The sequence below is a fragment of the Thunnus albacares genome, chromosome 24 (assembly GCF_914725855.1).
Source record: "Thunnus albacares chromosome 24, fThuAlb1.1, whole genome shotgun sequence".
NCBI lineage: Eukaryota > Metazoa > Chordata > Actinopteri > Scombriformes > Scombridae > Thunnus > Thunnus albacares.
This window is the reverse complement of record NC_058129.1, coordinates 5,526,578-5,549,562: the sequence shown is the minus strand read 5'-3', so window position 1 is coordinate 5,549,562 and position 22,985 is coordinate 5,526,578. Positions and strand designations below refer to the sequence as shown.

General features: G+C 40.9%; 1 protein-coding gene across 4 annotated transcripts in view; it reads left to right on the top strand.

Moving 5' to 3' along the window:
- The window catches only part of mgat5 (alpha-1,6-mannosylglycoprotein 6-beta-N-acetylglucosaminyltransferase), a 91,609-nt gene extending 68,624 nt beyond the window's left edge, over positions 1-22,985 (top strand). For all 4 annotated transcript variants that reach the window (XM_044344732.1, XM_044344730.1, XM_044344731.1 and 1 more), the window contains 6 exons: positions 8,000-8,149; positions 15,374-15,520; positions 15,634-15,750; positions 16,763-16,837; positions 17,071-17,228; positions 17,545-22,985. In XM_044344732.1, coding sequence (XP_044200667.1) covers positions 8,000-8,149; positions 15,374-15,520; positions 15,634-15,750; positions 16,763-16,837; positions 17,071-17,228; positions 17,545-17,743 — 846 coding nt within the window. In that variant the 3' untranslated portion in view covers positions 17,744-22,985. The remainder of the gene's footprint in view (positions 1-7,999; positions 8,150-15,373; positions 15,521-15,633; positions 15,751-16,762; positions 16,838-17,070; positions 17,229-17,544) is intronic.

Here is a 22,985-nt window from a genome sequence, read left to right as displayed (position 1 = left end):
CGAGGGAGCTGAGAGTGACTGCTTGTCTCTCCTTTTCTCTCTTTTTCCATACATACACACATCATACAAAGCAGCTGGTCATTGTTAAGAACGCAGCACTGCATTATCATTTCACGCCAAGAGCACTGAGATATCTACATTTCTTTTCTAACCGGTACGATGTAATAAAAGTTATTGATTCAAGGTTTGTATCTGGACTCACCGGATTCTTATACTATGTTAAACGGGTCACTGTCCTTATTTCTACCGCGTTCAGTGAATAAGAAAGCATTTGATGAGGCAGAAGGGAACACGAAGAAAGGTGAGAATGAGTAGGATGAACGGAGAGGCAGAGCTGCAGGCCCTTGGCAGCACATCAGAGGACATGGTGGAGAAAGACAAATTACACCAAACTGACAGGGACACACACACACACACACACACACACAGAGCTGGCATATGCAGAGTAGGAAGGGCAACCATCCCATACTCACACAGGCTCATAAACAGACAACAGTGTGTTTCATCCCCCTCTCTTCACGAGTCAGGTCGAACATTAAACCTTCCTTCGTTTTTTTTTTTTTACTGCGCTCGTCTGATCCGATGTTGCAATCCCTCGTGCCATTAAACAGGCGTGAGTGCCAGTGTAGAAACCTAAATTTGACGTTTGAGGAAAGAAGTAGGTTTGAGTGGGAAATGTTATTGCGGTTATTAAATCGACTCCTTCTGTCTTGGATGTTTCATTGAATTAGACCCGAGACATTTCCAAAAGATTTTATTTGTTACTGCGGTGTTTTTTAACTCAGCAATTTGTAGAGTTAAATATTGTGCTTCCAGTTTATCTGCAGTATATTACAACTAGAAAAGGGTGCATGCTCTAAAGGAAATGTACATGTGTTCCCTGCTGGAAATATATGAGATAATGAAAGAAGTTGAAGTGGCAGTTAAAATGCAAAGGCTGAAAAAAGCTGAAGTGTCAATTTAAGTGTTAACTGCTGAAGATTCAGTTGAACTTCGAGCACTAAAAGGATGTGAATTGTCATTTGTGTGTAAGTGTGAGGAGTAAACTGAGCTGGGTGGGTCAGTTGTTGTTGAGTCGGTTCTGAAAGTAATTCAGATGTATAAACTGAAAGAAGATGCCAGTTGAAGTGTCGGCTGAAGTGTTGACACTGAAGGCAGCTCAGGAATAAAATGTGTATCAACAGTGGAAGTTATGGGACAAAGAAGTCTTTTGTTTGAGTGTCAGTTGGAGTGCATTAAAAGCAGATGAAGTCTATTATAGAATAAGAAATGAAAGCAGTGAAAGTGTCGGTTGATGTAGAGTATAAGCACCAAAAGCAGTTGAATTCTCATTCGAAGAATACAGTTAAAACATTACGATTTGAAAGCAGCAAAAAAGAAGTTGAATATTTTTTTAAAAAGTATGAACAATTTTAAAGAATCTGACTAGAAGAGTCGGACTTGATGGTCGTAATTTACTTTGTTCCATTAGCTTTGATTTTATCGAGCAAAAGGAGGACAAAAGCTTTGAACATCAACACTGTTTGCTTCTGTGATCATTCACAGCAGCGGTAATTGGCTTTACGAGGGGAAGAGAGGATGCATCTGCCAAATGTGAGGATGTAACAGAAAAGTAATACAATAAACAGTGAGATCATTTATATTAGTTACAGTGGGGTTACAATAGTTAGAATAATAACATTACAGTGAAAATAGGAAATTAGGATTTTAATTGAGCAAGAAGCCCGACTCTGCTTATGCCACATTGACCTCATTGATTCTCAGCCAAAAGCACATTTTGTGATAATTATCCTTAAAATAATATAGACTATTCTCAATGGCACCTGTTTTGTTTTGCTCCACTGAAAGCAGTAGGAATGTATGGAAACGTGTTAAGATCCCCCCCCCCCCGGGTGCCATTAGCTTCTTTATACGAGGTGTGAAGCATTTAATTGCACCCAATGAAGCGTGTGACGTTACAGGTGTTTCCATCGCTACAGGACAGACTAGAATATCATAGCTGCTGCTTGCTTATGTTTTTTTTTTTTTTTTTTTTATTTTTCTCGCACCGGGCTTACAAGTGGAGGCTTCCTCACATATGTGCTCAGTCTGTTACACTCGGATGATTATGGAGCCCTCGTAGACACACAGCAGGGACTGACTTGTCAGCAATCACATACCATTTCCGCCTGTATCTACAGACAAATACATGCTCTGGCCAGCTACCAAACTCCAATAGGTTATACCCCGTTATGTGTAATGGGGCGTAGCGGGGCATTGAAGTAAATAACAACACCTGACTGCACTCCAAACACTTCTGGATACCATTTTACCACTCATGTTCCACTGGGTACTTCTAAAGTATCTGTCAAAGCTGCTATTGGCTTTTATAGTACATCTATCTCTTAAGCTGCTTATTTATAACTACATCTGCCAGTCCGGTTATCTTTTTATCTTTATGAGTCATATAGTAGTTGTAATAGTATACGATGGTAAAGAGGCAGCTGAAAACTAAACCTCCATGTAGCAGCTGAGTTATATTTACAATAGGAGTGAATGGAAACAAAGTATTAAACGCTAGCTATGTTGATAGAAATACCACTAATTACCATGACATTGTATTATATTCAAAAGAACTTCATATGTTTGCATAAACCAAGTTCGTCATGATGCTTTCCATTACACCCTTCATGTTTAGTTAATCAGTAAAGATGTCCTCACTGTATCATACAGACAGACGTCAACCATCGGGACAAAAGGTCACGCTCTGCAGGAGCAGCAAGAGCAGCTCACAGTCATCACTAAAGTGTCCTTACAGTGAACTGTGTTTGACTGACTCGACACTATGGTATCACTGCAGAGATATGTGTATAATGAGCTTTGCATATGAGACTGGAAAAGGTTTTTTTTTTTTTTTTCTCCCCCTGCTTCTTTGAAGAACAGCCGAAGTAAATTTTTTTGTCCCTACCGACAAGCTTCCAGTTTTCGGGGCCCCAGAGTGCGTCAGTCGGAAATAATTTCAGATAGGAAGACGATCTGAGGTGCGTTTGATGTTTGATATTGAAGGCAGTTTGAGGGTCGAGTAAGTCGAACCAAGTGCACCCTTCTGCAGTCTAATGAGGCAAAAGCTCTTCTCTCCTCTTGAGGTTACTGGAGTTATATATTTATATACTATTGCACATATGATGCTTTGTTTGTAAGAATCCTGTGCAGGAAATCACTTAAAGAATATCAACATATGCATCAATATACAATAAAAATTCCTATGAAAGAAAGATCAAAAGGAACGATTACAAAGAAGAAGTGTTTGTATCAAATATAGTTTCTCAAGCAGAGGAAGAAGTTGACGGTTTCAGTTGAAATGAGCTATAAAAAAAGATTAATCGTTTCCATCCCCCCAGTGTCTTGACACCGCTACCTGTCAAGATTAAGCTCCGAAACATCAAAAATCTGCTCTCAGCCCCGGAGCTCTGCCGCTACACGAACATATAGAGAAGTTTAATAATAAGAGAGGAGCAGTCTGTACAGACACGTATCAAGCTTGTTGATCCCCCCTTCTAAACCACAGACAAGGGAGAGAGAGAGCTGATAGTAACTGTAACCCGACTCATAAACGCACACCTTCCATCCGTCAACAGTGGATTTGAACGTGTCTTAACATATTAACAGGAAATAATGGCTGATGTCTTCTTCCTTATCCCACTTAGCTTTAACAAATAAAGTTTCTGGTAAGACTGTATACACAAGAACATCCTGTTTTTTTAATTCATTCATGCCACTTGTTCAGGTTCGTCTGCCTCTGATACTTTTGGTTCTTTTGGTAGCATTGGTCTAGTTTTTCTTTAACAATCAGTAACATTTTAGCCTTGCTTTTGGCATGACGCTATGGATACTGAGATTTAAATATCAACTGTAACAACTATGGGATGGATTGCAGTGAAATTATGCACATACGTTAACGGTTCCCAAAACATGAATCTCACTGACTTTGGTGATCAGGTGACTTTTCATCCAGCAAGTCTAACTATTAATTTGACCAATGCATCCCCATCAACCTCAATTGTTCCTTGCGTTTTGTGCTAATTAGCAAATGTTAGCATTTAGCTCAAAGCACCGCTAGCATGGCAATTGACTCCTACTCTTGTTTTGGATAATAGAGGCTTTTTATTGCTAAACATGTAAAAGCTTTCATGAGCTGCATATAAAGCGTATTGAATTGCCGTTCTGGTATATCAGCAGGTAACACGTAGTAAACCTGACATTTATTTGTAGGAAAATGTTGCAACTTATTACTTTTCTTTGCCTTTACTGCCTCAGAGGCTGCGTCTCAGCCAGTACATCTTCCTTCCCCAGATGCTCATCCCTCAACCCGTCCCTCCGCCGACAGAAAGCAGCCGCCGCCTCTCCTGTTTCCTCTCCCAGCCAGGGTTTACAAATTCCCTCTGATTTACAAGGTCATAAAACTCTCCTCCTCCTCCTCTTTCTCTCCTGCTTCAATCAACCTCTCCAGCTAAAGCAGTTATTTTATAACTCCCCAAGCATGTGCTCCTGTACAAGGCTGCCTCCATCGATCCGCTCCCTGGTTCCAGATTGCATATTGCATGCGCCCTGAGACGTATACAGCCACGTACGGCACAGATGTATGCAGACTCTCGGCTTGCTGAATCGCACAAGGACACGGAGGGAAAACTTTCATGTCATCTTATCAGTCTGTCTTTGCTCCTGTTAGCGTTATAAACTTCCTACTTCACAGTCTGCTGACAATAGAAAGAGCCTTATAAATTAAAGTTGACATTATATCATTACGAGAAGGAAAGGAAAAAGAAAAATCCGCAATAAATGGTGAGTTGTGGTTCAACAGGGATCTAAAAACGCACCTTGTAAACACTTCTGAATCTCTTTGCCAAGAACGCAATTTATTATTTTTTTTCTTTCAACCTGTTTGTAGGGTGTTCTTTTTAAACACACTAACCCTTTTATACTAACTCGAGTGGGTCTGTATGTGAGAGAGAACCCATCCATGCTCCGGAGAGCATCTGGCGAGCGATGTCCTCTGACCGTGAAGCTTTGTGTGGCGACTGCCTTGAAGGGTCGTGGCGGTCTTATGTTCTTCTTATGCACACACACACACACACACACACACACACACACACACACACACACACACATACACAGCCACTCAAGCGGTCACAATAAACACACATCACACACATCCTGCTGCCTTTGGAGACTTTTTGATGTCTTTCCTTTAGTCGTGTTTTTTTTCTTCCTTCCTCTCCAGGCAGTTATAGTCATGTCATATATTGCGCTCTTACGGATGATTTCACCACAACCACCCCCCCCTTAAAGTGTTCACAGAATTTGTATGTACATATACATATTTTAAATATTGTTTTGAATGCCACCAAACCATTCAGAGCGTGAATCATGAGATAGCTTTTGTGCCTAAAGCTCAATCAGGCAGTTTAAAAGTACAACAAATATCTTAAATTATTCAAAAAATGTACGTGAATCACCAGCCTGCATTGGAATTATTGTGTTTTTAAGCCTCACTTTTAGACAGACTTTAAAGTCTGAATGCCTCAACGCTTCTTTTTCATCAGCTTCCTCTGATCTCATGCACAACCTACTATAGCTTTTTAAAAGTGTGTGTGTGTGTGTGTGTGTGTGTGTGTGTGTTTGTGCGCCTCTTCAGATACCTACAGGTAACCTTCATTTATAAAGCCCTCCACACATACAAACCCTAGCTCAGCTCTCCTGAGTGAAAAGATTACAGGGTAGTGATTTCACCTTCTAATTAGGACTTCATCTCACAAACACACACACACACACTCACACTAACACACTTACACTAACACACACACCAACCTGCTTTAGTTACAGCAGGCTGGCTGGAGGCATCTGATAGCCAGGCCTCCAGGGATCCTGACGAGCGGCTACCTGAAACTTAAGCTTCGAAAGGAAGCACTGAGGTAGACACACATATACACACTTATACGCACGCACACACACACACAGTGTGAGTAGGGAAATGTCCTGGAGGCAGAGCTGATTTCAAAGGCAGGCTCGTGCGTCGGAGTCTTAGGTTTGTGTGTAAATTTGAAACAGGTAGCTTTTAACAACAACGAGGCCTTGCTGCCCCATGAGTGTTGACGGTATGGGTAATCAATAGTATTCCAGCATATATGAGCGTGTGTGTGCGCACATCAGTGAATGCACCTTTGAGGCATTCTGTCAATATGGAGAAAATGGCCCAGCTTTCATCTATACAGCCTTCCTGAGGGGGCTCGGCTTTAAGAGCAGTCAACTTTACTTCACGCTGCTCCCGTATGGCTCGGGCTTTAGCGGGAACAGGACAAACTGAAAAAGACAAATGTTGCGCGGCAGTTCAGCGAGAGGTATCAGGGGGATATTTTGTGTGCAAATTTGGCTGCGTTATACAGTAGTCACGTCCTGGTTTTTAAAAATCAAAGACCCGCTACAACAATCGCTGTGTGGAGACGATCAAAGGACTTTATTATCGAAGTAATGTTTCCATCCAAACTGATTAACATGACTTATTTTTAAAAAGAAGCTCTTATTGGGCTTCTGTGAGCAGTCTGACAGGGATTACTAAAAAGATGAACAATAAAGAATAATGTAGAGTAAATGTAGAGTGTGTAGAGTAAACACATTATCTGCCAATCAGTCAGTCCAGGAAACTGTTGACCAACAATATTTCAGCTAAGAGACTTTTTTTTTCTCCTTGCTACATCTTCTGCTGAACTACACTTGCCCATGAGTCACTTTCACTGTTTTGCAACATCTTGTAATCATCAGTTGTAATCCTTTGTCAGTACACGCTGTACACTAAAATCACAGTCCTCCAAACACACAAAAGAACACAGTAAGTCCAAGGAAACCTTTAGGTGTCCTTGAAGACGAAATGTGTTCATTGACAAGAAGAATTCTTCAAGCATTCCTAGGCAGAGAGTAGGCAGCTTTTATTCATTTACACAGGTTTAACAAATAATCAGTTGTTAAAGGGGAACTTACAAATTTGGGGGATACACAAGAGTTGTATTAAAAGAAGAATGGTCAACATTGATGCAGCAGAGGCAGAGATATCAGTTTAGTTCTTCATTTTTTGGGGGTCAAGCGCCAAAAACACTGGATCCTACATTTCCCATAATGCAAATCGACAGCTTCATTTTTTAAATCCTCCTTTCCGGGTAAATACCCACGTCTTTCATCTTTCTTCTGCCCCCTGTTTGTAATGTAGGCTTGTTAAAAATAACAAGTCTCAAGCTCAAGCAGAGATAACCCTGATGACATCACTATGACGTCATCAGGGTTATTTTTTTCAGTATTTGGACAGCTCCACTTGGCCACAGAAGACATTAAACATCTGTTTTTACAGGCTGAGTAGTACTAAGACATAACAAGTAAACTTATCTGGATTGGAGTGATTAAAATTTCTCCCTTTCCTACTGTCACCTTTGAACGTGACCACTTCAGATCACGTGGGCAGCATTCCTGTGTGGTGGCAGTAGGCTGGTCAGGAATTTCAGTATAAAGGAAACTGGTTTTACTGGCATCCGTTGAATGCTTTATTGTCTTTTGGATCAAGGACATCATGGATCAAGTAGACTTCCATAACAATAGCAGGGTATTGTGTGCACTGATGCTCCTCATACAAAGCTATTTTTAGCCATTGAAGCCAGATGGTCAGTCAGGTAGCTTGAACAAAAGTTCAGCGGGCCACGTAACAAAGTAATGATACTGATCCGCTCTCACAAAGAAAAAAAAAACAAAACAAAATGGTTAAATCCAGGATGCTACAGTCTGTGTTTCCACTTTCTGGATTAACCTAAATAATCTTTTTTTCCTCAAAATTAATTTCAGTTCATGTTAGTATTATCACCCTGGTAATACAACTAGTCCTGTCTGAAATGAAGGGAATCAAAGCTGTGGTTTCCAGGAGGATTTTGGCTTGTTGCCCTCTCTTATTAAAATATTTTCTCTCCTATGTTTGTCACAGGACAAGAAGAAATACTTGGACATCATCCACAGCTACATGGAGGTTCACGGCACCGTGCACGGCACCAGCACCGTGCATCTCCCGAGCTACGTGAAGAACCACGGCATCCTGAGCGGCCGAGACCTGCAGTTCCTCCTCCGAGAAACCAAGGTGAGTCCGCCTGCTTGTAAACTGTCTCACACGGAAAAAAAATCTGACCCTGCAGGAAACAAGTGTGAGAGTACGGTGCTTATTAGATGCCGATGAAAGCCACAAACCAACTGCAGCATTTTTCCCTTTGACATTTTTTTTAAATGACCAAGAGACTGCGGCCCTGCTAACCTGCAGAATATTAAGGACACGTGATATCTTTTTCACAAACCATGGCCTTTTTTAATGTGCTAAGGCTATGAAACATTCCAGTAATAGTAGATGGATGAGACATGCACTTTGAATAGCGTTTTTAAAATGAATAGTTTCCTAAAAGAAAATGAAGTGGGACTGCTCAGATATTCCAAATTTATAAGCCTGACCCACTGTGAAGGTAATCTCCTGAATTCAAATGTGTCTCAGTTGCAGCCATAACTTTTAAGCACATTTCGCTGCTAAAAATGTAACTGAGAATATATGATAGAAATGTAGAAATGTGTTTTTTTTGAAAGAGCAGAAGAAGTAGAAGTAAATAGAGAGATGTTTGTATGGCAAAAGAGAGTGCGCTCTTCTGAAAGAGCCTTGAGCCGAGTGGCTGTCGTTTCCGAGCCTGTCCTCGGTCCAGCCGTCCACCGAAGCACTTCTCCATTCACGTCATGACTTGTCCATTCCTCTCACTACTCAAACCACTTTCAGTCACAAAGACAAGGACACAGCTACAGAGACTATGCCCAGACCGGGTTGTGCTGTGTGGAGCGGGCACAGAGGTGGTGATGTATGAACACGTGTTAGCAGCTAAACACACACTTAACATGTTCACAGAATGTGTGTTCAGCTGTTCAACAAAAACAGGCTTTGTTTTGTGGGCATGATAAGCGTAATGATATCTCAAACTGCCTTTTAGATTTACCATCTATTATAATCCCTGCACTTCAAATTTCAATTTTACATACAAAAGTAAACAGTAAACATTGATAACAGTGACAGATTTACCACTTGAAACAATGGGTCCCTGATTTCAGACATGGTAGACAAGCAGCTTCTCATTTCTAGTCAACAACCTCTGATTTTGCCTTCTCAAATGACAAATGATATTAGGACACTTTATCAGCTAGCTAGCTAGCTAATTGAGCCAACTTTTGCTGCATAAATTGATCAAAAACTCTGTCTTCAGTTGACTTTTTAATGTTTCCACCTGACTCGATTTAAACCAAGAATTCAAACATGCACAGTTAATGATCCATGTAGAAGAGATGGAAATAAAAAGAATGTATTCTTGTATTGCATGTGTGTAGAGCTACTTAGTCCTATTTTCTTTTAAGTAAGATCAGGAAAAATTGTAGGCGGTTTGGCTGCTTAGCTTACATCCTTTTTTATATTTTTCAAATCCTATGTTTCCTAGAAAAAGGCTTTTAGGATCAGAATTAACTCTATATCTGGTAACATTAGTGGGAGTTGCTGGAGTGTAAACTTTGCCAAATCCATTAACGAGCAGGACAGAGCCGCTAACGCTAGCTTCAACTGTGTTAGCATCCAGGACCAGCTTCCCCACACAACGGGGAAATGTTACACAGTGGATGTGCTTGTCATGAACTGGACTTTTTGTCAGTGTAACCCAGCTTACATTAGAGCAGATAAACACACTCTTTGATCCGTTCATTATCCGATTTGTTCTTGTGTGTTTGGCTTTGGAGGACACAAGCCTCAAAACTCTTGACAGAAATTCAAAGATTGGTTATTGTTGCGGAGTTATGATTGATGAATCACTGTTCAGGGAAGGGATTTAGCAAAAGTCAAGGGACCTACTTTTCTTCCATGCTCACAACATAGGGAAAAACAATTTTCTTTTCTTTTGGACCTGTCCATTACCACAAGTATTACATAAGGGAATGGAATTAAAATTAAATGCTCCTCAGACACCTGACAGAAATGTCTGCTGAGGGTAAAATCCATCATTAGAGCTGGCATTGACAGACAGAATCTGGTCTTTTGGCTCCAGTTTTCATACTTTTCAGGAGAATAAGGTAGAGGAGAGCTTCGATTTCTTTAGCCTCTGAAACCTGATGCTTTCCCATCAGACCAGGGAGGGAGGAGAGGCAGACGGAGAGAGGAGAAAGACATCAGACAAGAGCTGGGGCAGGGATAGAAAGTGTATAGATCATGATTCAGTTATAGAAGAAAGATGGATTGAAATTTAAACCCCTTCTCCTCTAAAAAGATTCTGTGTATTTCGTTAGCCAAAAAAAAAAAAAAAAAAGATTCATAGACTGCAAATCCAGCTCTGTACTGAGCACCTCAAACCTGCTGTGAACATCAAGGAACCAGTTATGTTGAAGGTATTGACAGAGAAAAGGTATATTCTGCTATGGAGATCATTAAAGTGTTGGGGGAAAAATAGTCTAAAGGAAACAACACTCAAAAATTGATGCCAAACAGCTCTGTACAAAGAATGGAAGGAATTTTGAGCTTCTGGATTCAGTGGTAGATTGATGGCCTGGCAGGTTAACTCACATCAGAGTTTTGTGATATATACATTTCCATATCTTCTCATTACTGTACATGTGGTTCTGCATGGAGAACCCATCGGGGAAACGGCCAATTAAATCCCACAAAACCTGAACATTTTAGCCGCAGTGTTGTTTAAGTGCTTACAAGGAAACAGGAGGTGTTTTAGGCACAGTTTTCCTCGTGCTGCGTACACAACACACTTACTGTACCTGCAAACAGACTGCCTGAGCTAATTGGCCTCGTGGGGTTTAACTATCAACTGAGTGTACTGTAAAAATACTTCTCGTGCGGAGGCGCTTCTGTGAAAACGAGTATGTTGCCATTGACGTCTGGTGCTTGATCTCCTGGTCAGGTGAATAATGTGACAAACTCGTGTCAAGTTGCAGACTGACCAAGGCCAAATTAAATTCAGATTTTCTGACTTCTTTTCTATCTCCTATGTCTGTCTAACTAAGAGTTTAATTGCCTAACTAACGCCTAACTGTCTGTTTCTGGTTTGTCTTCCATGTGTTTCTCATTTTCTTTCTCTTTCTCACTCCTCCACACACCCACTCCACTTATATATCAACCACAGACTTGTATGTAAAACGAGGAAGTGCGTGTTTAAAAATTATCACACCAACTTGAGCTCTTTCATTTGTCTCATATGTTAATATTGTCACCACAATCTGCATAGAGGAAAACACACACATCACATGGCAGGTGGTGGAATTAGAAATACTGAGAACAAACTGTCCAATTAACTCACAGGGTCATTAAACCCAGCGAGCGCCGTGTTTGAGGTGCAACACACGGGGTTGATGCGGAGCCATGAGACTCCTTTCGTTGGAGCACAAGAGCGAGCTAGTTCTTTGTTATTTTATCATGATTTACATCACTCTCCTCCACGCACCAGCTCACAAATGTAAATACATTTACATGTGAGATGGAGGTATAGACAGCAGGGGGTTTTCTTTGCATGTAATCCTCTGGTTGTAAACTGAACACCTTTTTTTTTCGTGGGTTTTCTGTTGCTAAAGCGTCTTTGTCTGAAAGACAGCTGACAGAGATATAAATGCAAAAACTTTTTGGAGCAACTGTATCTGAATTGAAACATTAACATATGAGATGGTTTTAAGGAAATGATATGAAAAACACTGTATGATCACACAAGGATCATATTCATAACGAGGACATTTGAGTTCCATTGCTGTCATTGAGTTTCCACCAAAAAAAAAAGCTTTAATTCTGCAGTATTTTACATGCAAGTGTCGTATATTCATGTACATTAATTCAAGCACATGTACCTCAGGTTGTGGGCTTAATTTTGCATGTGCTATACAGACGTGCTTTAATTCAGAGGAAAGATTTGATTGTACAATTTAAGGTAGAAAGATTTTAATCCCCTCTCTTGATTAGATCTGCCACATGTTGGTACTTACATTTTATATGTGGCATATTTATCTCCACGCGCTGCTAGCAAGAGGAAATTGGTGTGTCCCAATAGCCACACTTGAACATTTAAGTGCACGTTCATGAGGTAGTAGACCATAAAAAATGCTATCAAGCAATTCTTTTAACTCACACTTGATGCATGCTTATCTTACTTTACCACAGTCCACTGCACAACACCGGTCCAATTCTTGGTGGTAATGTGCCTTTAAGCTGTTTGTTGTCAGGTAATAACTAACAGACATGAAGAAATTAACTGTGTGACCTGCTGGATTCAGCCTGAAGATTATTATTCACATCCGAACGCAATGCAGTTACAGCAGCGTCCAATAATATTACATTTATTTGTTAAAAGATTAAATATCGTATCTTTATATCAGTGGTTTTCAGAATAAGTTTCTTCCTTAAAAATACATGTGAGGCAGGCACCTTGTTTTCTCTCTTCACACACACTTAGCTGATTGAGTCAATAGACTTTATATAGAGATGGATGTAGCAAGGCGTGATGTCACCCCTTGGTTTGGGGGAGGGGGTGGGGGGAGCAAACTGTCAATCACAGCTGTCAGTCAACACCCACACAGCAGACATCAAAGCTACTATTCATCTTTATATCTTATTAACAGAGCAATCATTTCCAAAACGACCACCAGCACACTTATAAGAGGGCCCAAATTTAGAGATTAAAAGCATAATGACTCGTTGGAAAAGAAGTATTTCATAAGAGAAGTTGACACTTTTTGAATGGGAGTCTATTATTGCCAGGCTTTTTTTTTTTTGGGTGGCATTGCACTTTAAGAGACTTCCGCATTGGCTCCAACTTCAAGCTGTGGTTGATGGAGACTACCTGGCCCTAGCATGCATAAGGGTTGCGAGTTTGGCTCATTCATGCTTCGTGCGCCCCGAGGCAGAGCGATGCTTCTCTGAGATGTGTTGATGCAATAAAATTTATTAAAGGAATCAAGTTACTGTCCTGAACTGTTTGTACTTTCAGTCAGAACTTCTGTACCAGCGTTTGTAATAAGATTGAAGAGGAATTCTATTTATGTTTGTGACATTTATTCATCCTGATCTTTAATAATCTATTCCGGTCACATAGGAGATGCGGACATCGTTTATTCATTTCTACTTTTAAGTCCTTAAGTCTGTGTGGATTCTTTCTCTCTCAGCCACAGCAGCTCTCTCTCTCTCTCTCTCTGTGTCTCTGTCTTGGTGTCTCTTCATCCCCCCTCCCCTCCTCGCTCCCTATAAATAGTGGTTGACTGTTTCTCAGCATTGAGGACCTTTTGCATGCACACACACACACTACACAGCACAACATACACACAGAGAAGAAGAAGAAGTGAGCTCTGCTGCCACCTGTTGGAAGAAGTCTGTCATTAACCAGGCATTTAAATACTCTAGGTGTTAAATGCACATACAGCATGAACTCACAGCCCTGCTCTGATTCTATTTAAGTGTACAAAGACATATAACATGATAAAGAACTACATTGTGTGTGAAAGAAAGCGCGTGTGAGCGTCATCAGTCCGGCAGCGAGATGAGGACTTGAAGACTCTTTCTCTTCTGTTCTTATGAGCACACACACACACACTCACACTGACCAATACAAACACACACAGACTAGCCATTGTAGCCCTCCACTAGATGAGCCACTAGCCCAGATCGACCCCACCACCACCACCACCACACCTCCCCTCTCTGTTTCTAGATAACTGCCTCACACTCTTGTGAACAAGCTGCTTCTGGTTGCGGCATGCTGCGACCGCCTCGCAAATATTTGCTCTTTTCATCTGGAGGAGTAAACTTGTTATTAGAGACCCCTCTACGCATGCACTTTAACTACCTTTTAAAAGAGGTTACCGACATTTTTCTCCACCTTTGACTAAACTTTAAACATTCCTCATTTCACCTTGCAGTTAAAACTTGACCCGTTTTGTATTTATTTCTCTGTTTTGTCATATAAATTTGTTTTTGAATGGTTTCTAATTTCAGTGTTTTATGCTTTATTTCCTTTTTAACATTTTAATATGTGCTCTGCAGCTAAACTTAAATGAACCAGTGCTGCGGTACAGACAGTTGTTCAACATCAACACACATGTCAGTAGTTTCCAACCTGGGGGTCATGACCCTTGCATGAGCTCACAAAATGATTTCAAGGAGAGAAAAGCAGCATTTCACTTTTCTTTTTTCACGCAAAATTAGTCTCATTTTTTCACTTTCCTCTAATTTCTTTCTTTCTTTTGTTGGAATTATCGGATAATTTTACTTCAAGGATTCTAAAAATGATTCAAGTAACACACACTTGTTTGAGCTGCTCTCAAGTGGAGGACATGCAACTGATGACGAGGGGTTGACTTTGTTTAGTTTTACAGGGTCACAAGCCAAAAAGAAGGTAGAAACATTAGTAACAGTTGCTAAAATGGGTGAAGTTTTGTAATTTAGTGATATATGGCGTTAGATTTGTTGTCTTATCCAGCTTAAGTTAGCTTAGCTTTAGTTGCAGTATACTGTTACTGTTTTTCAAGGTCTCATCGGGCTGCTGAGGTACACTGTTCCCATTTCCAAAATACCTGAGGCACTCCCTCTTCACCAAACTACTTCTGGCCTGTGGGAGGACTAAACATAACAGCGATGGCTTCATATCATCTAGCTTGTTTATCCCTCCTTGTTCGGAAAGAAAAAGTGCTGTCTCAGCTGGATTTTGTGCTGATAACAGGGGAGGTTTGAAACTCCTCAACACGACTGGTGAACTTTTCTACCCCTGCCGGCTTCTTTGTTATTCTGGTTGCTTCAGTAGCTGCAAACGGTGGGATCCCACATGACACCTCCTTCCTGCCTGCTGGCTGTTATAAAACAAGTGTGACAACACACACTGAGGTGGTGTTGGATTCTGTCTTGATTGGGCAGCACACAAAGAATCAAGGTTATACTGTCATTTATGATTATTCTCATCTTTAGTTCAAGCTGTATCTTCATCTTGATTTTTAAATGGTTATATTTTACAGTAATTTCTGTTCTCAGCTTCTAGTCTTTGTTACTTTAGTACCTTAACCCATGAAGAAACTCACAAAGAGAGAGTCCGTCAATTAGGGGCCAAAGCACAGTTGACATTTTTCCATTCAAACTAAAAATTGTGAAGAAAATTTCTTGGAAAAGCAGTGAAAGGAGACAGACTGAATGAAGGTGAAAGATCCAGAGTTTGTCAAACTTAAATGTGTCTTCTAGCTTAAAGTGATTTTGCAGGTTAAAACCAGCATGTGGATGTTAATTGATTCAGTTGCTCTTGATGTTTTCTCTCCACTGCAGTTGTTCGTGGGTCTGTCCTTCCCTTACGAGGGTCCTGCCCCCCTGGAGGCCATCGCCAACGGCTGCGCCTTCCTCAACCCTAAATTCAACCCGCCAAAGAGCAGCAAGAACACCGACTTCTTCAAGGGCAAACCCACCCTGAGAGAGGTGAGAGGAGGGCGGATACGCCGAGACTAACTGATGTTTTGGCTCCAGATATGACGTTTAAAAGGTGTGTTTGTGTTCTAACTTCTACTCACTTTATGTTCTCCTGTCTGCAGCTGACTTCTCAGCATCCGTACGCTGAGGTTTACATCGGTCAACCCCACGTGTGGACGGTGGATATCGAGAACTCCGCAGAGGTGGAGAGAGCCATCCGCTCCATCCTCAGCCAGAAGGTAACAACAGGAAAGACACAGCAGATGATCTATGGGGAATTTTGATAGAAATGTCCATAACAAAATATCCTTGTTTATATGTTAAAAATCCCATCTTTTCTTTTTGAAGAGATTAGATTGATCAGCCAACTAAGAAAGTGTAAAAAAAAAAAAAATTGTATCAGACGTTGCCATTTCTCTTCTAATCTCTAATATTATGTATTTTATATATCTTTTGGTCTATAAAACCATCACAATATTTCAATGTTTCAATAATTGGTCTATAAAATGTCAGAAACCAGCACTGAAACCAAAAGATATTCCGTTTACTATCACATAAGACAAAAAAAACCCATCAAATCCTCACATTTAAGAAGCTGGCACTCTGCTAGAAAATATGATGTGAACAATGAATCGATTATCTAAACTGGTTATCCTCACTGACAGCTCGAATGAAAACCGATCCAGACACAGAGGATGAGAGAAAGCTCAAAGAAAAGAAAGAGAGATCCTATTGCGTCTTGATGTCCGGGGCCCATGCATATTTAAAGGCCGGGTCCTGGACCTCGTGTTGCGTCGTGCTCCGCCAAGCGGGTCGGAACAATGGCTTTGTTTATGGGACAAGCCTTGCGGAGCCTCATATGCTTTGTGATCCGTGGCGAGCCGCAGCCTACCAGTCTCCGGCTTGGCTCGCGCACCCTCCCTCTCCTCCTCCTCCTCCTCCTCCTCCTCCTCCTCCTCCTCATCTTCCTCCCCGTACACAAAGACATGAAGCGAGCAGCGAATGACTTATCGCAACAACAAAGGCTTCAGTTGTTGGTCCGCCCTGTTTGAAGTCTTCAGGCTGGAAATGAGAGCCTGTGGAAGTCGACAGGAGGCGAAAGACAGTGGTACAAAGAGCAGAGAGCGGGCTAAAATTTCACCAGGGAGCTGCATGCACACACACAAACACACACACACACTGGCTTTGTAGGTGTGTGACTTCACCAGCAACATCACTAGAGTAACCACTTGTTTGTGTTTGTGTGTTCAGATTGAGCCCTACCTGCCCTATGAGTTCACCTGTGAGGGGATGCTGCAGAGAGTCAACGCCTTCATTGAGAACCAGGTACTTCCTCTAGATAATCATCATCATCATCACCATCATCGAGCAGTTAAAAACCACAAGAGTAGTAGAAATGACATCATCTTGAACGTCTGTTATGATCATTTTCTGCTATGTGATTATAAAGATGTTCAGTTTTTGTCAGGTTTTACTTTGTAGTAGCAGATTAATAAGTCATTGTAGTAGTGTTGTTTTTCCGTTGTGTGACGTTGTGTCATGTCATGTTGCGTCGTCAGGATTTCTGCCACGGCCAGGTGATGTGGCCCCCCCTCAACGCCCTGCAGGTGAAAATGGCCGAGCCCGGACGCTCCTGTAAGCAGGTGTGTCAGGAGGAGCAGCTCATCTGCGAACCGTCCTTCTTCCAACACCTCAACAAGGACAAAGACCTGGCCAGGTTGGACTCATACACACACACACACACACACACACACCCAGCTCTTGTTATTTTAAAAGCGGCCATCAGATGGCAGCACAACACCGATTTGAATTCATGTGCTCAGTTGGTGGTGAATTTAGATGAAGTGCCAGGAAGTGCAGTGTCAGGTTATTACCACTAGAGGGCCCAGTTTGTTTACTGGAATAAGTGGGTCAAAGCTCATAACTGTGTCCAGCTTCTTCTCTGTCTTTCTTCTTTTATGGACAGAGAAAGAATATGATCACATGAAAGTAATATCTGTCTCTGTGTGTGTGTGTGTGTGTGTGTGTCTCAGGTTTGGTGTGGACTGTCAGACGGTGGAGTCGAGTGCCGACACGGTGGTCCCGGCCTACAGCGAGACCCGCCGCCACTGCATCTTCCAGTCCGACCTGCTGCTGTTCAGCTGCGCGGGCGCCCACCAGTCGCTGCGACGCATCTGCCCCTGCCGCGACTACATGAAGGGCCAGGTGGCGCTCTGCAAAAACTGCCTATAGCACCAACCGCACAGGCAGATAACAGGAGCGAGGGAGGGAGGGAGGGGGGGGAGGCTTGACAGAGGTTTGGGTTCGGGCGTGGCTGGATGGAGTTTAAATGAAGTCGGAGCAGTGTGTGTGTGTGTGTGTGTGTGTGTTTAAGAGACATAGACGAAACACTCCATGCAGTCAAACACACACCGGACTCCTTTGTCGGAAGCTTTTGGAACAGAAAAAAACGTTCACAGGACTGCGTGTGTTCATCGTATTTATTGTTTTCCCCCAGCTGCTGGAGCTGAAGCACTCCCGCAGCCAACCCGAGCATCCGTCAACCCTCATTCACCAGCGGTGGCGCTTGGAGTCCTGGAATTGATGTAAAATTACTTGAATCAACAAAGGGAGTGGTCTTAGACTTTTATAAATGGCAGCCAGTGGTACCGCAGCACATATGAGTGACTGCCTGCCTGTCTGTCTCCATGTTCACCGGGGGCAACAAGGGACCAAGGAGACTCAAACGACCCTCGTGCCAGCCGCCCCACCCCGTCCACCCCCCGCCCTGCCCTGCCCTCTCCACTCCAACCCCTCCATCCACCTCCCCTGATCAAATCTGAAACTGTTTATTCTTTAGGTAGGTTTGCACTGGACTGGCATGCCTGAAGGCCCACATCCCGACAACACACACATATACACACACACACACACACACATACACATACGCACACACACACACAGGGGGTTGTCCCCAGCCTAACAGACGGCGGCTAAAGACAAAACCAGTTTTACACTGTAACCAACTCGTTCCTCTCTTCTGGACGAAAGAGACGAGAGCGGACATGTAACGTAGATATATAGATTTCTATTCTGGAAGTTTTATCATTTCCTGACACAAACTCCAGACGTAAAAGCGGGCATCATTCCCCCTTAAAAAGGTCATGGAAGCTAAATAACAGTCACAAGACTCTTGATTTTTAATTTGTTTAAGTTGCACACTTGTTTCAAATGAGGGACAGTTTATGTGAAGTTGTAAAGAGAGGTTGAGTGTGTGTGTGTCCAGACTAAAGGCCAGTAAAGAATCGTTTTTTTTTGTCCGACTGTTTCAGCACACCATCCGGTACTACGCACACACCGAGAGGTGAGGATCAGGGAGGGTGAGGGTCGTTCTCTGTAGCTAAAGCTGTCGTGTACGGAGTCGCCATGTCGTAGGATGTCGTGACGTTGCGTCGTAGATGATAGACCGTCGTCGGTAGCGGTGATAACATCTAGATACATCGCAGCCCGGGCTAGCAAGGCCTAAAATAACATGTTTTCCAAAGACTCCACAGCCTGCAGAGAAACATGAAAACCTTACCGAGATGTTTGTCTGTGTTTTTATGTACACAAAGTAAACCATGAAACAAAAAAAAATACAAAAACACAGGTCCACACACATGTCCCGTCTCCAAGACAACAGCAATACATCCTTACAAACAAACTGTACGCAACAAAACATGCCAACAAAGCGTTCCTACAACGCAAAAACCTCGCATCTCCTCGTTCTGTTTGGATAATTGTTAGGAACTTCATTTGCCTGCAGGTTTGCAAAGAAAAAAAATTAAGGTAAAAATAAAATTCGTAGTTCTTGTGGTGAATGGAAAAAAAATGCACTACGTTAATCTATTTGCAGAGGTTTAACAAGATATTAGTAACACTGTATATTGTCCATATGGGGTTTAAAAGTTTTTCTTTTTTATTTATTTTGTATACAGATCTTTATCTCTGTGTTTTTGCTGGAAATCTTTGTTTTTTATTTATAGGAGGGGTGTCTTTCTGTTATTTTTTTTTTCCTTTTATAGATTTTTATTTATGGAGAGTAATTTTGAAAAAAAAAAAACATTTTAAAAAAATGAGCGTGTTTATCTTCAAGTCTTTGACCGAGAGGAGGAGGCTTTGTCTGCCTCTGTTCAGCTGAAAGCAGTGATGTGAAGGAAAAACAACTTTCCAAAGAGAACAAAAAGCTAAAGATGTTTTGAACAATATTCCCAGTTATTCCCTAATATGGAATCATATTTGTGCCTCAATTCTGAGCACGCATTGGAGCATTTTGAACAGAGAAAAAGATTTTTTGCAAGCAATAATCATCATCACACAAAGGATTATTTAGTTTGAGCGAGTGTGTAAAGGTTTTGGAACGCACCAAGTAGGGAATTTGAGAGGACAAATGAATAAAATCAGGTGAAAGAGGTTATTATTGGGCACTCAAATAAATAAAGTAAACACAGGATTGATTTTTCTTTACTCAAACTAAATTATTCTTTGCATGATAATAATTTCTCTCTTTGCAAAAAATCTTTTTCTATTCTCAAATTGTGCCGTCACATGACAGAATTTAGCCACAAAAATGGCTCCGTACTCTTAACTGGATCTGATATATAAGCTGATTATTTTGTGACTGCGTTTTTAAAGAAAATGTTTTTAAACCATTACTATGTGATTCATTATTTTATTCCTTAAAATGCTAAACTTATGCATGAGGATTGTTTTTAAACTGATTTTTTAGTCCTGAATGGTCTTATTTACAGGTTTTAACTGCAGAAGAGGAAATGTAAAAATTGTGTTTTTCATTTATCTGTTCTTCCTCTCATCACTGTCTCTTTAAGATGAACAGTAGTGGATAAATGTGCCTCATGAAAGCCAGCAGGAGCCTCATACACAGTGCTTTTATTTCCAAGCTCCCATGTTTTTTTTTTTCTGTTTGCACACATGTAAATTCAGACCGAATGGCATCGCTCAGCTACACCACCGCCACCTTCTCACTGTGTCAGCTCTGACTGTTTTTATGTCGTCTTTTTTTTGTTGTTTTTTTTTTTTTTTAAACTTTTTTAAAAAAACAGGTCAGTCATCTGCCGCCAAGTGAGTGTTTCAAAGAACATGATGTGCCTTTTCATGGTTAAGTTTGGTTCTGTCTCTGCTGTGGTGTCAGGGTTCAGATTAAGGTCAGACTGGTGATAACAGCCTTCAGTTCCCAAATTATCCCCACAGATCAGGAAAAAAAAAATCAGTTCTTCTGATTTTATTGTTCAGTCGAATTGAGATCAGATTATTTATTTTTAAAAAATATTTTAATTTAATATAGTTTAAATCAGTTAAAATTCTGTTGAGTTCAGATTTGGGTTCAAAATATTCACTGTTAACTATCTAACAGTGAATCAGTGATTTCGGCCTCACATGAAAGGATAATACCAGTGTTAGTTAGTCAGTGCAGCACGTGTTTGCACACCAGAAGTCTATCAGTGGAATTACATGTTCTATAGTAATGGGATTATCAGCCATTTCCAACAGTAATTCAATTTCTATAACATCAATGTAAACACAAAACCTGGTTTCTTTTTTCCAGTTAAAGGAAACGTGTGTATAAACTGGTGTTTTTGGAGTTATCAGAACAACTCGACATGTTTTTTTTGTTGTTGTTTTTTTGCTTTTTTCTTGCCTTAAACTGATTAGTTACAGCAATTTGTGTCCTTAATTTTCTGCATGTGACTTCCTGCAGTTGAGAGAAAAAAAAACTGCTCCAGAATAGTTGAGTCATGAGTGTGTTCAGACTCTTCAGAGGCTTTAGCAGTGATAGAGTAAGAAAGACATGACTGTGATATTATCCTTTCATTTAAAGCATAAAGCTGGTGATAGACTGCATTTTTATTACGTCAATAAAAAACATAAAAAAGACTAAAACCAACAATGTGACTTTCAGACACTCAGCCCCAAGCTCATATATTTCTACTGAAGATGTTTAACTTTTAAAACAGGTCACAAATATATAGTTTCTTTTTTTAAGGCTTATTAATTTCCTAAAGCAGCTGGGCACTGTAGTTTTTCGTAAACGTCACTCAAACAGGAGAGAATAAGGCATTTTTTAGGGACTATTTCCGGCTGCGGATCAATACACATATGAGTATTTACAGCAGCAGGACAGTGTATGTGGGATTGACAACAATGATGTCTTTTTAATAGTTCATTGTTGGTTTTAGTCTTTTCACACGATATGTTATAACAATAAGAAAAATGTAGAATAATCACCAGAGTTGTGCTTTAAAGCTTGTCTTCACATTGAATAATTAATTTAAGCTCAAATTAAGAATCTAAACCAACAGTCAGACTTCATTTGTTTTTTCAGTAAATAGCAAGAAACCTTTTGAAACCTCCAAACTCTCATCATAATAGAACAGAGACCAGAGTCAGTTTGGTTCCTTCCCTGTGAGCAGCCGTTCAGAAGAGAAGTCGGTCAACCCTGTTTTGTTGCAGTAAAAGCCTTATTTAATTTCTGTTAGTCAAGCTTATTCCAAGCATGCTGTCGTTCAGATTACCAAATGTTTTGCTTTCAAGAGAAATCAGCTCTGTTGGTTCCTTTCGCCGGAACGCCGAGCCGTCACCATATCTGTCTTCGTTAACCTCAGCATCGAATGTCTCCGTTGTAAAATAAAGACAAAAAAACAAGTTATACCAACATGTACCAATCTTTGTTTTTCCAATCTCGACCTTGTTTGACGCTGTCAGTTAGCATCCAGTGTCTGAAACACCAGAGCGGTGATGATTGTGGTCCAAGCAGCTAGAGGTGAATAACGCAATGACAAATGTTTTGGTTTTTTTTTGTTTTCACAGTCCTTGACGAGTAAGAGGGATATAACTTTATTTTTAAATAAACCTTTTTTCTGTGACAAAAAGGCTCCGACTCTGGTTTAACATTTGTTTTACATCACAGCAATACAGATTCAGTATTTACACCGGCACAAAAAAGTACAGTCTGCACGGCCAAGGAGCAGCTCAAGTCCTGCAGTGTGTGTGTGTGTGTGTGTGTATACATGTATCCAATAGTCATACAAAACTGAGTTTATATGGAATTATATTTGTGAATTTGTGTCCAAGGCCCCCCCAAAAAAATCATATTCTGAGCTCAAAATGTGACAGATTTGAGGCACAAATATAATTCCATAAACTGATGGTTCTCACAACCTAAAGATAGCATGATTTGAATTAAACTCCTTAAATGTGTGAAAACCAAAACATCACAGTAACACATTTAATGCGCCGTTAACTAGTCTCACAGCACAGTGTGTACATTCAGTTACAGTCACTGCAGCAAGCACAGACTTGAGGAAAAACGTATGAACACTCTGCAAGATGAGCACATCCTCCCGCACCTGTAATCTATGACAATCAAACCCCTGCCAGCTGAAACTCCACCTGATAATTACATTCACCAAACACTGAGCAGTAAGATTAAGGCTTT